General features: G+C 31.1%; 2 protein-coding genes across 3 annotated transcripts; one reads left to right on the top strand and one right to left on the bottom strand.

Annotated features, from left to right (window-relative positions):
- Window positions 1-1,006: 1,006 nt before the first annotated feature.
- On the bottom strand, window positions 1,007-5,289 carry LOC103864670 (probable sugar phosphate/phosphate translocator At2g25520). The gene has a single exon (XM_009142429.3). The coding sequence runs from the start codon at window positions 2,362-2,364 to the stop codon at window positions 1,327-1,329; it is 1,038 nt and encodes a 345-aa protein (XP_009140677.1). The 5' UTR covers window positions 2,365-5,289; the 3' UTR covers window positions 1,007-1,326.
- Window positions 5,290-5,531: 242 nt separating this feature from the next.
- LOC103864669 (BAHD acyltransferase At3g29680-like) lies at window positions 5,532-16,171 on the top strand. 2 transcript variants are annotated; one of them, XM_009142428.3, is made up of 2 exons: window positions 5,532-12,161; window positions 14,716-16,171. In XM_009142428.3, exons 1-2 carry the CDS (start codon window positions 12,095-12,097, stop codon window positions 15,957-15,959), a joined length of 1,311 nt encoding a protein of 436 aa, XP_009140676.1. In that variant the 5' UTR covers window positions 5,532-12,094; the 3' UTR covers window positions 15,960-16,171. The 2 variants fall into 2 exon arrangements, with proteins under 2 accessions (XP_009140676.1, XP_018513727.1); XM_018658211.2 differs by having other exon boundaries at window positions 5,536-12,157; window positions 14,712-16,171.
- Window positions 16,172-16,973: the final 802 nt, after the last annotated feature.

The following is a 16,973-nucleotide window of genomic DNA, read 5'->3' as shown; positions in this document are numbered from 1 at the left end:
CTAAAAAAGATGACTTCCGTCCAACGGATTTGCGAAGGAAACAAAAAAAGTTGATTTCCATAGAAAAAAAATATTTCCGTCGTGAATCCGTTTGAAATTTTCAACGAAAATAAAAAAAAACTTGACTTTCGAGGAATTCCCGATGAAAATCAATTTAGAATCTTAAAAATATAACAACTTAGGGGTTAACGGTCACAATAAAATTACCGGGTAATATGATAAGTGTAAAAATAAGTTTGGACATAGTAAACACTCAAAATTATATTCAAAATAACATCACCTAAAGGTAATTCAATTGGATTATAAACATCTAGTAACATTATGTATACTTATATAAATGATTAAGAGAATTCGTAGACAACTATTTTTGTATTTTTATTTTTTTTTTGTGTTCGTAGAGAATTCGTAGACAACTTTTATAAAATGGGTTTTAAGTATCTTTGTTAGTTGTGACTATTAAAAAATATATATATATATATTTGATGTATAACGTAATTGGATAATCTCGATAGTCTTTTTTTTTTCATTTTTCATAACTTGAAACCATAATCCGTTGGGACTCAGTCCGAATTTTCGACGGACTACTCTTGACAGATCAATTTTGTCGGGAATCGTTCCCGATGAAAATTTTCAACGACTATTATTGTCGGTTGAGAATTCATCGGAATTCTGTTGGGATTGCGCGTTCTCGACGGATTTCCGACGGTTTTTCCGTCAGGATTAGTGTTTTCTTGAAGTGTTGTATGTTTTGAACTCATATTTAGTTACTGGATTCTAAGAAAGTGAACGCTATTTGGAGATGTTTAAAAGACCCTTCTGTCAGTATGAATGATGCATTATTATAACGTCCGTATGTGAATGTTTTAACTTTTAACTTTTACCCGAGATTCATGGATCTTGCTTCCAAACGATCCGACATAATCAAAGAAGTTTCAATACATTGAAATGTTTTTGCTTTGACCATCTTCTGACTTCCAAAGAAGAACGTTTTCGTTGGAGAAAGAAAAAAGAAGTTTCGATGTGCAAAAATATAAAGAAGTTACTACTACAACAAGTCTTTTACCCACAAAAGAGTAAAAGTACAGAAAACAAAGATAAATAAACTCAAGAGAAGACAAGTCGAGTTACCAAAGATTTATAAAACCTCTAAAACCCCATGCGTACCATCAAATCAACTATGTAATAACTTAAACGAACAACCATAATGATCATAATAATAAACATACCTATGAAAAAAACAAAACTCTTTCAAAAAATTCATCCTTTAACCCTTCAGCTCTTATTCCCTGAAATAGCAATTCTTGAACCAGATCAAGATTCAGCATCTCAATCTTTAGTTTCGTTACGTTCACTCTCCCTCACATCCAAAAGCTTCCCAGCTTCTTCATCACTCGCCTGAACCTTCTTCTGAGCATCTTTCGCCTTCAACGCCTGCAACTTGCAATGATTATAATACCCAACACCCAAAAACGCAAGCCCGTACCCAAAAAGATTCAACGGCGTGACCGTATCCTTAATCACAGACCAGGAGAAAGCGATCAATAGCCAGTCCTTCACCACGCCAGCGACATTCATAGTCAACGCAGAAGTCTTCCCAACGAGGAGAAACACAGCAAGGTTCAACGCGAACGCGCAGACCGAGTTGGTCCCGAAAACGACAAAATCGAAACGGACACTCGAAGCCTCTCTCAGAACCGGAAGCTCCACAAAGATCCAAGGCACGGACAGAAAAACAAAACAGCAAGGAGCCACGTAATAAAGAGAAGTGATGGGGTTTAGATTGATTCCTTTGGAAGTAAGCAAGATCTGAATCAGAACCAACCTCGTGGCTTCGAAAGCAACGGCTCCGAGCTGAAGCACGACGCCCCAGACATCGAACTTCGCTTCTCCGTAGGCAGCGACCGCGACGCCGAAGGAGATGGAGAGCATGTTGGTCATGGTCCGAGACTTGAACGCTTCCTTCTTCAGCAAGACTCCGATGGAGTAGACGGCGACGGGCATGAGGGCCTTGAGCATCTGGATGAAGGAGACGGAGAGGTAGATGTAGGCGGAGTTGGAGAGCCAGAGGGAGAGCGAGTAGAGCGCGCCGATGGGGACGACGGATCTGAGGTAGGTGTCGCGTGACATGGAGACGGGGTCGACGATCTTGAAGAGTTTGATGAGGATGATGGCTAAGGAGGAGCAGAAGGCCATGTGGATCATGGTGAGTGTGATGGGGTAAGGCCAGTTGTAGAGCTTCTTGTCGAGGATGTATTTGTTGTAGACGATCACGGTGAAGCTGAGGAAGATCCGGATTGCCACGTAGGTGTAGGAGAGGAGGATCTTTTTTATCACTCCCTCGCTTAGTGCACGACCTTTCCCCATAGTGTTGGTGGTGGTGGTGGTGGTGCGCAGGATAAATAGCCGAGCGTCTTCTCCTCTCTCTGTTTTTCTCAATGTGAATGGGGTTTTAAGGTAGAGAGGGAAGGCTTACGTGACTGTGTTATGCTACGTGGCGAAAGGGTGCTTGGCTATTTGACCATTGGCTTACTGGTGGGACCTGCAAGTTAAAAAAATTATTACCAGTTTTGTTTTTGGACAATTACAAATTACAAAATATGTAAATAATAGAATAAGAGTGAATAGAGTCAAGTGCATTAAAGCAGTGAATTGTGAATTTTGGGTTAAATTTCCATTGCTCGTCCGTGTATCCAAGACCAAGTTATCATGATTTAATTGTCTCTTATTTAAAAAAAAAATAGCTGGGAAAAAAATTCTAACTAATGTCCAATCTTGATCGTAATAATATTATTAGTTATTAGTTATTATTTTCTTATAAACCAACTACTCAGCCATTTATAAAAATAAGCGATGATGCATTATTGATGTACTTTGATTAAACTGTATTTTATTTACATTTTTTCCTGAAACATTACGTGACTATAATTTTATCTGAAGTCTTTCAGTTTCCAACTTTACTAAACATCGTAATGAATAAAAAGTTGTAAACTCCTTTGATTTTACGTTGCCTTAAAGTGATTAGTTATTACTAATCCTAAGCTATTAGTAGGACTAAATTAATGGAAAATTGTAACCAAGAAATGCGAAGTAATTAAAGGTGGGTGAATAACGGTGAAACAAAAAGTCAACGTTTAGATAAAGAGCACGTGAATCTCACGCATCGCGACAGTTTCGCTGCGTTCTTGTTACGTTGTATCATTGGTGCTAGTGTAGTTGTTGTCGTAACGTTTGGTGACTTTTAAGAAAATGAACTTCGGGTCGAACCAGAGTCCGTTGAGTTGTAAAAAAAGAATTTTGTCATTCGCTGACCTAGTAAGATACTTGTTGGAGTGCTTCTCAGACACATTATTCTCTTTTTTATCATGACAAGGCACTTCCCACTAGAGGGACACATCGTCCTCTTCTACCTCTTGTGATTTTACAGCACTACCTCTCACGTTTGGTTAAAAAAAACTATAAGATGATTGTATTTTTTTATTTTTTTTATTTTTCTCAACTTTTTCTTTGTTTTTTTGCAAAGGTCCTATGTTTTTATTTGTTTTTTTTTCAGAGTTTAATATATTTGAAGAAAGTATAATTATTACAGCAAATTGTAATTTGTTTTTCTCTATATTTTAACATCCATTTTCATATATATATTTTATATATTTCAACAGTTATATAAAAGAAATGTATGGACATAAGAAGTGTGGATGAAAATTTGTAAACATGTAAGAAAAATACGTGAACATAAAAAGATGTGGACATCGATGGATAAAAAATGTAGAAAATCTCTTTAAAATTTTCGTGGATGGGGTTTCATGAACTAAGTTTCATGGATGTGTTTTCTTGGAAAAGTTCTTATATTCATAATCATCTTACATAATTTCTTAGTATCTGTGGACGAGTGCTTTATGCATACCGTTTAGTGTTTAGTGTTTATGTACATGTATTTTGTGTAAGCCACTTTGGTGAACAAATGTGTATGGACATGGATAATAAAAGTTTGGACGTAAAAAGATATGGACATGGACAAAAAAAATATGAAAAATGTGAAAAGATAGTAGTACCCGAACATAGAATAGTGAATTATTTGGATAAATTCATATGTACAGTTTTGTGTGGACATATAATTTTGGATATTCAATCATAAAAATGCACCTTGAACATATTTGTATGAACGTAAGAGAGAGGAAGATCTAATTTAAATTTCAAAATCTTACAAAGTTTTGTTGGGGTCAAATTGAGAATAGTCAAAATTTAAAGGACTAGATGTATAAAAAAATTAGAATTCGACCATGTTGCTCGAGCTTTCCTCTGCAATTGAAAGCTATGACGAAGACAACCGCAATAGCGGATTCCGAGTATGAAGACCACCGCAAGCCTTGCTCTTGCCTCAGCTCGTTTGCGAGACTTTCGTCATGTTCAATAAGATGAGAAACGATGAGGAATTTTGTGTGGACGAGGTCACATAATCAAAACAAACGGCGAGTTTTCTGAGTGAATGGTGTTCTTCGAAAATTGATGATGGAAAAGAGAGTATGGGTTGTGAAATTAGGATAAGCGAATTGAAGAAAGTAGATCTAGAATTCATTAATTGATGTTGAAAAAGAGGGTGGTTCAATAAAAAAGTGCCTTTCGCTAGTTCTCCGTCGTCGGATGATGAAGGACGAAGTGGAGATAGATACAAAATCAGGATTAGGAATTTGGCAAAGGGAAAATGAATCTGCGTTTTCAAATTGGGTATGGAAAGAGAAACTTATGATGAGGACGAAGTGAAGATAGATACAAAATCAAGACTCAGAATTTGGGAAAGAGAAAATGGATATGCGTTTTGAAATTGGGTATGGAGAGAGAAACTTATGCTTTTCATTAATAAATGATTTTTGTTTAAAATAAAAGAACCATAGTTAGTTTTCTCTGGTTGGTCTTTGTGTAGTCTGGTCAAATATGAGGGCATGAAAGACTTTAAGCAGCCATAATGTGTGTGGCAAGCAGGAAGTGTCTTATTGAGTAATACATAAGACATAAAGTGTCTTAGAGAGTAAAAAATTCAAGATACTACTAGGTCGATATCCGCATGATAAAACAATATGCAAAATACTTCAATCTTCTCTATTAAAAGAGAAGTACCATTTTTATCTACTATTTAGAAGTCTACTAAGACCATTTCATTAATCACATAATATGACATAATAATTAATAGGAATATTAATAATAAATTAATTTTAACTATAGATTTGAATTTTATTTTCAGTTATAACAAAATCTGTTGAGAAAAATCTAACAAAATACTACTAAATTTTTAAATATTTTTTATTAAATATTGCATTAATTAATTTTGTAATTAAGTAATATAATATTTTCATTTAAATAAATTATCATCTACCACTAAAACAGGTTCAAATTTGTTAATCATGTCATATTGTTTTATACAAATGAAGTTATTAACATATGTTAAAATTTTATTTCTACAGCTATATATTTTCAAAAATCATATATTGAAGAATATTTTTTATTTGATTATTTCTAATTATGAAAACTCAAAAACGTAATAAAAAGGATAAAATGTATAAAACAAACCCTTATATTAATAAAGTAATAAGAAATCTAAAAAATAAAATTAAAGAGTTATAAAATACATAACACTAATATATAAATTTATATAATAATATCAAAATTAATTATTTATAAAATGAAAATATACCTGCCCGATGTGCGGGTTAAACTCTAGTGGCTAATCTTACTCTATTAAAAGGGGAATATAAGCTCCATTGAGTCTATCCACCTCAACAAATTAAATCAGCCAATGAAATATGATTTTTTTGCTATGTCACTATTTATTGAATCCAATAAAACACTTCATCTTCATTGTTCTTATTGAAGTCTTTGAAATTGACGTTATCCTACATTTAAGAACCTCAATTTTTTAAAACTTAATTCCCTTCGTTGATCCTTGCAAGATGAGAGACAATGACGTTTCAACTTCTGTTGTTTCTCTCTTTATAACTTTTTCGATGAATCTTAGCCAAATGTATCACTTCTTATAATATGGAATCTTGCTAAATTGTAGATGTAATATTTAGTTTACAAAACGAAATAAAATAACCAAAAATTACATTCTCATCTTTATTGTGTTAATCATGTTATTTTTTTTTGTTTCATATGATGGAAACATATTTTACAACACATAATCCATGTTACATTTGAGAAACTAAAAATAAAAACTTAAGCCTTTTTCAAAAATAAAATATTATAATTGAAAACTTTGTACTACAAAATATATGCAGAACATAGTAAAAAATATATGGTTTAATCAGACAATAATATATTCGAAATTTACACTAAATACAATCTAGAATGCAAAAATATACATACAAAAATGACAAGTTTTACCAAATTATACCATATCATTCGCGTGTAAATGTCCACGTACTATATGGAATAATATGTTCAAATAATAGAAAAATTGTTAGATTACAATGATCCAAATAATATACCACTATTTTAAAAAAATAGATAAATGTGCAAAGTTATAAATTTTAAAATTACGAGTTCAGTAAATAAAATTACAAAAGTTAACAAATTTTTAAAAATAAATGCAAAAAACAAAACAAAATATAAACTGCACGTAGCACGGTTAAATCTAGTATGCTTAAATACGCATAATGTTGAGTGTAGGGAGTGCAATTTCACTTAAATAAAACTTGTTCATGTCAAATCTCACCCTTTCGCGTGTTTCGACCATATGACGTGTCGACTGTTAATAGGTGCGGAAGATAACTCAGCCTTTTCGTTTCCGTCGGTAGGATAATATGTTAATCTCTAATTAACTTAAGACTAGTTAAAATAACAGTCGTATGAGTTCTATCTTTGTTACGAAATTAAAAGTCGAGCAATGAGAAGAAATAATTGGGCCAACTGCAAAAATGCTTTAAATTCCCAATTTATGGATCATAACATCCGCTATTTTAGAGTTAATTGAGCAGGCCTATGATAATAAAATGATGGACTCAAAACTATAATTACAATAACTTTTTTTTGCTGTCCCTCACTCCAATCATTGAACATAACGACCTAGGATTAGTTTTTATTTGTTTTCTGAAACTTTTTTAATTAAAATATATTAAATCGACATGAAGAGAATAACGGTTTCGTTTACAAACCAATTCGAACAAAATTACCTAGGTTAAGAGATTAGGTTTGGAAACTTAAACATGAGATTAGTTTTTTCTAAACGAAATTCGATAAGTTCCTTCTTCAGGCGAAGTAATGATTCATTTGATCTTGATTCTTCGTTGATCCTTTATCAATTATTACATATTATGAAATAATAAATATATATTGAATAATTAAACTTTAGTAACTATTCTGTATATAATTAAATTGATGAAAACACATACATAATTTTTATTAATCCAAACAAACACTTTTCTATTTTAAATGGTAGATAATTAAATTTAAATGATATTAACATTGATATATAGTATATTTTTAATATTGATATCTATTAAATAATGTTTTCTATTCATATTATTTTTTTGTTTTTTTTATAACAAATTTTTTAAATCATTGATAACAAAACTTTTATTGTGGAATGTTTAATAGTTGTACTAATTTATAATGTTTTAAAAAATTCAATATAGTAAGCATCGGCATCGACCAAACATGTAAGAGACGTTTTTAGCCTATATAATATTAATATATTTTACTTTTGTTATTAAGTTTAATAACAAAAAGATTTCAACCGATGAAAAGTCATCTCTCACTTTTTGTCAGCCTCTAAATTGATGAAGGTCTCTCTGCGAAAAATCATCTCTCACTATTTATCTGCCTCTCAACTCTTTTCTAATTACCTTTTAGTATTGTATATTAGGTGTTTTGCCTGCACATGCGGGTATAATCATTTTACTAATAGTTATTAACATATGTATTCTGGTTTAAACATGAGGATAACTTATTTTTAATCATTTTAGTTTTCTTCGATTTTTATTTCGGTTTACGTCTCCCTAACACAAAAAAACTATAAAAGTATGAGACTATAAGAGAATAATTACATATCAAATATTCTACACAAAAAAAGTAAATTAAGAATGTGAATTTTTGGTCTCTCTTAACCTATTTTGTATTTTTGAATCAAAAACATGTATTAAATTACCAAAAAGACAATAAAACACACAAAATCCAAGCAAGAACAAAATAAATAAAAATTAAAGTTCTATGATAATTTAGAAGAATTTTATTTTTATAAAAAACAAATTGAGAAAATGACAATATTTCATTGCTTTACTTGATCAATATATACATTGATTTATCTTAAAATAGATAATGATAGTTTTATTATTGATGTTAAATTATGGTTAATTATATAATGATAAATCTAATTATTAATTAAAAATATATCTATTTTAGCCGTTTCATAACATGATTTCATATGCAACTCTCTAAACTTAATATCAAAATATATTTTTCTTATAGATTAAAAAATAATTAAACATACAGTAGGGAAGTTACTACAGAAGTAATTCAAAATACTTAATTCATAATTCAAAACTCTATGTGACATAACCGACTTGCTCCTAGTCTTTCAAACTAAAAGAAAGAAAACAAATATATATATATTTTAGCAAAAAAAAAAGAAAACAAATATAGAATTCCAACTAAAAAACCAAATATCAAAAATACATAAATATATGTCAAAAAATATAATCGAGACAATTTATAATGAATGAGAAAAATGAAACTATAGAATTTTAAAACATTTTACATCATATGAAAATAAGAATTGGTCCTAACTTGTGTAAAATAATTATAATTTTAATTCCAGTTTGAAAATTTGAAATAGTTTTATATTATTTAAATTAATAAATTAATGATTTATGCTAAAAACTAATCAATATATCGTGAATATTAAAATAATTATAATCATATTCCAATTAGAAATTTCAAAATGTTTATATTATTCAAATTAATGAACTAATTAGAAAGTTTGAAATATTTATATTATATCTAAATTAAGAAACTGATTATTTAATCTAAAAACTAAAAAGAATATGACAAATAAGCAAAATTAGCTAAAATTATAGAGAATGTGTCAAACCAGCAAAATCAATTCATAAATAATAGTATAGATACTAGATATGAGCTTGTGCGTTGCAACGAGTTTTGTTTGATGTTTTAATTTAATAAAGAAATAAAAGTAACAAATCATTTTATTATATTTTTTGGATTGTTTTTGCATATATTGTGCGAGACTTATTTTATAATTAAGAATTCGTTTTTACACATATATCTTAGTTAATATTTGTATTTTATAATCATGTGCATAGGTGAATTTTTATCAACTTTCTACTTAGTGCTAGATAAAACACTCATACCTATTAAATTAAACCCAACCCAATCCGAATTAAGAATTAGAATGAACAAAATTGAAAGTTAAATAAGGTCAATCGAGTTATTGACAACACCATACACTTTCTTATATAATAGTTTAATATTTTATTAAAACTTATTTGATGCTGATGTTAATGTATGAGTCTGTTTATGTTGATGATTAAAAAAAAAAATTAAAACTTATTTGATGCTTAATAATTTTCTTAATTTATTATTTCTTAAGGATATATTTCTATAACAACATTTTAATTAAAATTATGTAGAAAAATATTACATACTAAAAACAAAAAATGTAATAAGATGACGACGAAACTTGATTTTTTTTACAAAATGCATATAAAAATCACTTTACTGACAATAATAATAATAATCTGTTTCTTATGACCAAACATGAAAATATATATCAAACATGTGTATGATTTTCGTATGACCAACCTATTAAATAGTTTATAAAATACTATTTATACAATTTGTATCTAAACTAATTTTAAAGAGAGGGAGTAATTTTTAGTATCATGTTCATCATTAAATTATATCTTAAAAACATTACCAAATAATTTTTTACAATTTTATTTTGGTTAAAACTTTTTTTTTTGTCAGCTTTATTTTTAAAAAAGTTTTGGCATGATAGACATGATACTAAAAATCATGTCTATCATTAAATTTTTAAAAACTTAAAAACATGATAAAATCTCTTTTGTTTATGATTTTTTAAAAATATATCAAATATTCTCTTAAATTGTTTTTAGGGTTTTAGAATTACTATCCAATAATTTTAACGATATATAATTGTAAAAGACTATGTAATAGCAATATAATAGTAATACATTTACACTTTTTTTTGTTTAGGCTTTTAAGAAGAAATATTACTTATTTTATAGTTAGTTTTACTTTTGATTTTTCTAAAATAATATATTATATTTGTAGGATTCTATAATTTGTTTTTTTAGATTTTTTTTTACTAAATATGTTTCTTTTACAATTTTCTTTCTTTATTATCTTTTAAAACGAAAGTTATATTTTTTTTAACAAAAAAATACTTTCAAATAAATTTTTACAATTATTTACTTGTTTAGAATTAAAATAAAATTACTATCCAATAATTTTAACAATATATAATTGTAAAAGACTATGTAATAGTAATTGTTCTTTTCCAAAATATTAAAAAGAATTGTAAAAAGATATTTGTAATAATATCTTTATTTTCTAAATCTTTTTTAAATCCTAAGAAAAGAGATAATATTTTGGACACATGTCGCAATCTTAAAATAATTATTAACACATGTCACGATTATGTTAATTAGCAACTTTGAAAAACTCTATAAAATGTGAAGAACTCCAACAAAATCCGCATTCATAACTTATGATTCGGTATTAGTGGGTAAACAAAACATAATCTTGTTTTAAAATGTTGAGCAAACCATTTGACTAATAGATTTCATAAGAAATTCTGTATACCTATAAAAAAGAATGGTTTATATGATCCATTTATACGTCATAGTTATATGTCATTGTAGATCTTAACGAGTCGTCACCTAAAAGAGAAACGAAAGAAGAAATGGCCATTTTTGGGTCATGGATTTACTTTCGTACTGGAATTTTTGTGTAACCGGGAAACAAAAATTGTCTAGTTAAAATTTTGGTGATCGATTTATCCGAAAGAATAATAAAGGAAACCATAAGAGCATATCCAACCCAACCTCAAATCCTCAAATTTTGAGGTTTTTGGGTTGAGAACCTGTTGTTCCGCTCAGTCGTCGTACGGGGATTGTCCCTTTAGGATATTTCGTCCCGTTTCTGTGCCATACCTGCCAATTGGTATCGTCTACGTCTGACAGATATGAATAAAACATATTCGATCTTTTAGTGGTCGGTAAAAAGAATTATAAGTTCATATAAATCTTATACCATAGTACCATAAAATTATAACTACAAAAGTTTAATATGTCTTCTAAACAAAATTTTATCATAAACATTTTTTTCATTGCAAAAACTTTGATGTGGCAAAACTTTAATAATCAATATAAGTAAAATTAAGTTAAAATTACGCAAAAATTAAGCAAAAAATAAGTAAAATATAACTTTTTGTTTGGAAAAATATAATACTCAAAAGAGAAATTTTTTTTTATCTTAATTAGTTAGCAAGATAGAAAATGAAAACTCATCTCACAGAAAATACTTAAAATATAAAAGTGTCAGATATTTTTCAAAAAACAAAGATAATTCATAATCTCTTTTTTTTTTGGACAACAAATAATTCATAATCTCTAATTTAGGATGTATCGCATTATTAAACTTTCACGAAGTTGAGATATATATTGAAATTATCAGAACTTAAACTGATACATAAAAGTTACGCGCAGGCTGTGTCATTAAGAGAGATGATTTTGTTTTCCATTGGTTCCAAACTGTGTCATTAAACTGATACATGAAACTGATGATTTGGAGTGTTAAAAATAGAAAAAGAGGGTGTTTAATGTGGGGGAGGGTGTTGCAACCATTGTGGAGGATCTGATGCGTCGCGCTTTCATCTGTCAGATCTTGCTTACTTCCATTTTATATTTGGTTTTCACGTGATGATGCGTTGCTTCCGATGATAAACATTTATTGATTTGGCCCACCAAACCTTATCTCACGGGAAATAAATACATAGTAACTACGTTGCCATCACAACAAGTCTGTCTGAGAGATAGTTCATTACTCCATTACATATCTCTCAACCATGGCGTATAACGTGATCAAGATCTCTCGGATCAGCCCCGCAAAAGATCTTGTCGACTCCCTCATCCACTACAAGAAAACAGCGACATACTGAGGGAAAATATCGTCGGTATGTCGTCGGAATAACGCTATTCCGACGACATACCGACGAAAAAAGTCCTCGGAAATAACTCCTCGGAATTTCATTTTTCCTCGGAAATTCCTCGGAAATTTCCGACGGAATTCCGAGGAAACGAATTTCCGAGGAAATTCCGAGGACCACATGTTCGTCGGAATTTCCTCGGAATATTCCGAGGAAGATGTCGTCGGAATATCCCGAGGGATACACTTCCTCGGAATATTTCCAAAATTAAAAAAAAAAATATAAATTTATTTTTTTAAATTGAAATTCGAAAATATAAAATTAAAATTGAAATAGAAAATATATTTAAAATACAAAAAAAATAAAATAGTTTTTATAAATAAAAAAAAATGTTTTATAAATACAAAATTAGTTATAATAAATATAAATATTTTTATAAATATGAAATCATCTTTTTATAAATACAAAATAGTTTTTATAAATACAAAAAAACTAAAATAGTTTTTATAAATAAAAAAATGTTTTATAAATACAAAATTAGTTATAATAAATATAAATATTTTTATAAATATGAAATCATCTTTTTATAAATACAAAATAGTTTTTATAAATACAAAAAATAATAAAATAGTGTTTATAAATCAAAAAAATGTTTTATAAATACAAAATTAGTTTTAATAAATATAAATATTTTTATAAATATGAAATCATCTTTTTATAAATACAAAATAGTTTTTATAAATACAAAAAATAATAAAATAGTGTTTATAATAAAAAAATGTTTTATAAATACAAAATTAGTTTTAATAAATATAAAATAGTATAAAAATTAAAAAAATAGTTTAAATAAATCACAAAAACAGTTAATAATTACAAAAAATAGTTTTAAAAATATTTAAAATGTTAAATAATTACAAAAAATAGTTTTCATAATATTAAAAATGTTTAATAAATATAGAAATTTATATTTTTTATATAAAATACATAAAACGTTTTATAACCACAAAAAAATGATTTTAAATATTATATATATGATTTTTAATCTTAAAAAAGTTTTATAGATTTTAAAAATGTTTAATAAATATATAAATGAATTTAAAATGCAAAAAATAGATTTTATATACAAAAAACGTTTTCAATATATATATATAATTACAAATTCGATTTTTATAACCACAAAATTAATAAAAACTAAAAAAAAAAATTCAAATCAAGTGATACAAATCAAATCTACCATTCACCCTAACAAAATCTATAAATCTACCATTCACCCTAACAAAATCTATAAATCTCATTCCAAAATCATCAAATCTACTTAAAAACCATACAAATCTAACCTAAAAGAGTGGGATAGGGTTCATACATGAGGATTAGGGTGGAAATCGCGAGGGAGAAGAGAGAAAGCGCCGCAAATCGCAAGGGAGAAGAGAGGAGTCGACGAAATCGCAGGAGAAAGAGAGATTGCGGCAGAGAGAAATGGGGAAGAAGGTCGGGCTCGACCTAATAAAATGAGGGGTCCGACGGAAATTATCCGTCGGAATTTCCTCGGAAATATTTACTATATCCGTCGGAATTTCCTCGGAAATCATTAATTCAATTTTCGCGAAATATTTGGCGGCTTGGTTTACCCGGTTAAATGAAAATATTCCGAGGAACCAGGTTTCCTCGGAATTTCCTCGGAATTTACCGAGGAAATTCCGAGGAACCAGGGTTTGGGGTTTCAAAACATCGATTATTTTCGCCGTATTTCATTTCTTATACAATTATAATGCATACCATTGAGGATTCTTTGTATAGATGATCATAAACCATGAAATAACAAAATTTCAAAAATAATTGTAAGTATTCTCTTTACCGTTTGTTAAAGTGTATAAGTGTTTCTCTTATGTTGTGTGGTTTTCGTTCATGCAATCGTAAAAGTGTTTGTTATTGGGTAAAACACCAAAGTTTGACTTCATAATCTGGTTAAGACACTTAATGAAAGTTATATACGTGTTATTCAATCCGTAAAACGTTGTTTTCGGTTTAAAACCCCAAGTTCCTCGGAATTTCCTCGGAATTTTCCGAGGGAATTCCGAGGAAAACTCTATCGTCGTCGGAATTTCCTCGGAAAATTCCGAGGAAATTCCGAGGAAAAGGAATGTATAATCAAATCCCTAAATCGACAAGATCTATTCCGAGGAAATTCCGAGGAAAACCTTTCTGCCCTCGGAATTTCCTCGGAATTTTTAAAATCCCCCCAACGGCTCTCTAACGTCTATAATATTTCCTCGGAATTCATCGGTTTTTCCTAGGAATACTATTTTCCTCGGTATTCCGTCGGAATATTCCGACGAACTGAATTTTCCTCGGTATTCCGTCGGAATATTCCGACAAACTGAATTTTCCTCGGAATTCCGTCGGTATATTCCGAGGAAATTCCGAGGAAGCCAAATTTTGTGTTTCCTCGGAATTGCCTCGGAAATTCCTCGGTATATTCCGAGGAATTCATTTTCCGTCGGAACGTCCGTCAGAATACCGCTGTTTTCTTGTAGTGATCCTCCCACTCAGTTTCTTCGACTTAGTGTGGCTAAAAGACATTCCCACGAACCGAGTCAGCTTCTACAAACTCACCGAGTCATCTCGCGACTCCTTCTACTCACTCATCCTCCCCAAGCTCGAGCACTCCCTCTCCCTCGTCCTTTCACACTTTCTCCCTCTCTCCGGCCACCTCAAGTGGAACCAAGAAGATCCCAAGCCCCACATCATCATCTCACCGCAAGATGCCGTCTCTCTCACGGTGGCTGAGACAGACGCTGACTTCACTCATCTTTCCGGCAAAGGGCTCCGTTACCAGACTGAGCTACGCCCTCTAGTCCCCGAGTTACCGGTTTCCTCTGACTCAGCGCCTATTCTCACTCTTCAAATCACTTTGTTCCCCAACCAAGGCTTTTGCATCGGAACCACAATCCACCACGCTGCCGTGGACGGCAAGACTCTCGTGAAATTTCTCAAATCATGGGCTCACATCTGTAAGTACGGAGCAATACCGCAAGATCTTGACCTACCTATGGTTCTAGATCGTACGGTTATAAATCTTCCATCCGAACTGCCGAATCTCTCTGTAGACGTAAGAACACTAAAGCTTCCTCCCGTGAAAGAGATCGAAGAAGACGTGGTCAGGTTCGCGTTCGAGCTGACTCATGAGAACGTGAAGAAACTCAGGGAGCGAGCCAAAAGCGAGTCGACTCGGTCTGATCTTCAGCTGTCAACTTTCGTAGTCACGTACGCTTACGTACTGACATGCGTCGTGAAAGCGCGTGGAGTCAACGCAGACCAACCGGTTCCTTTCACGTTTGTTGCTGATTTTAGAGACCGGTTAGACCCGCCGGTTCCTGCGAGCTACTTTGGGAACTGCGTGTTGCCTGTCAACTTCTTAGGGTACAAAGCCAAGACGTTTTTGGGAGAAGAGGGGTTTGTGAACGGTGTGGAGATTGTCAATGATGCGGTCAGAGATTTGAGTTTGAGAGGGGCTGAGTCGATATGGGAGTTGTATGAGGAAGGGTTGAAAAAGATTGAACCAGGTATAAAGAAGCTGTCCGTTGGTGGGTCTAACAGGTTTGGGATATATGAGACGGATTTTGGGTGGGGACGACCCGTTCACACTGAGAATGTATCCAACAGCGGAAACCTTCTCTACTCTATGTCGGAGAGCAGGGATGAAGCCGGTGGTGTGGAGATTGGCATGTGTTTGAAGAAATGTGAGATGGATGTTTTTGTTACTGAGTTTCAAAATGGACTGTAAGATGTGGAGGTTGGTATGTGTTAGAGAAAAATGGGTGATGGATGTTTTTATTTCTGAACTTCAAAATGGATTGTAAAAAACAAGTATATATGCGATCATGCATTGAATTTCAAATTATCGTTGTACTTGATCAGTCACTCCTTATGTTAATATTAGAGTTTTTCCCATGCTACATTTGGGTGTAATTTTGGTGAAACTAATTTTTGATAAAAGGTTGACTATTGGTTTTATTTGTTTAGCTTGGGTGTATTTTTTGTATTATAGTGGGAACTGGGAAGTTATGTGATAGGTAGGAGGGGTTAGTTTGTTTTGTGGTTGTTGTGTGTTACTACTCTAAAACAGTTGGGCTGAATAAGGGATGTAAGCTATATTCGTTTGCATGTTGCAGCGACATGCGATTATGACAAGAGAAATTTACCAAAGACACATTTTGAGTTTTCAATTACCTATTAAGACACTTTGAGTTTGGAAGACACTTTCCCAAGTCATTTTGTCTAATTTGCCCTTGAACTAGATATCAAGTGTTTGACTAAATAATAAATTATAGAAACATTTTTTTTATTTTGCATCCATAACTTAAAATTCTCAGATCCCCTTTCTCTTAACCTAATTCCAAACACAACTTTCAGATTCATCTATCATCTTTGACAATTACATTTGAACTAGAGCACCATCGTCTTCTCCATCACTTTCAGAGACAGTTTGCTTTTCCGAGACCGTTGTGTTCATTAGAGGTCGGCGTGTTCTTCCTACACAGTCATCTTCTTGCTGGATCTTCCTAACACCAAAACCTTATCTTTCTGGCTCTTCTATCTAACATCCAAGACCAAACACGAGTCTCGCTGTCTCCTCCATCTGATATCCATTGTTTGTTGTTTCTGAGATTATTAGGGCGTGGCTACGTATCTGTGGACACACAAGCACATGTGGGGGGTTTTGGTTGTGGATGCAATGTTGGGTAAGGACACAAATGTGTGGATACGTATTGTTGGATACATGAACTGTAGTTGGGTT

The sequence above is a fragment of the Brassica rapa genome, chromosome A04 (assembly GCF_000309985.2).
Source record: "Brassica rapa cultivar Chiifu-401-42 chromosome A04, CAAS_Brap_v3.01, whole genome shotgun sequence".
In the NCBI taxonomy this organism is placed as follows: Eukaryota; Viridiplantae; Streptophyta; class Magnoliopsida; order Brassicales; family Brassicaceae; genus Brassica; species Brassica rapa.
The sequence above is the reverse complement of the archived record's forward strand: the minus strand, read 5'-3'. Positions and strand labels throughout refer to the sequence as shown.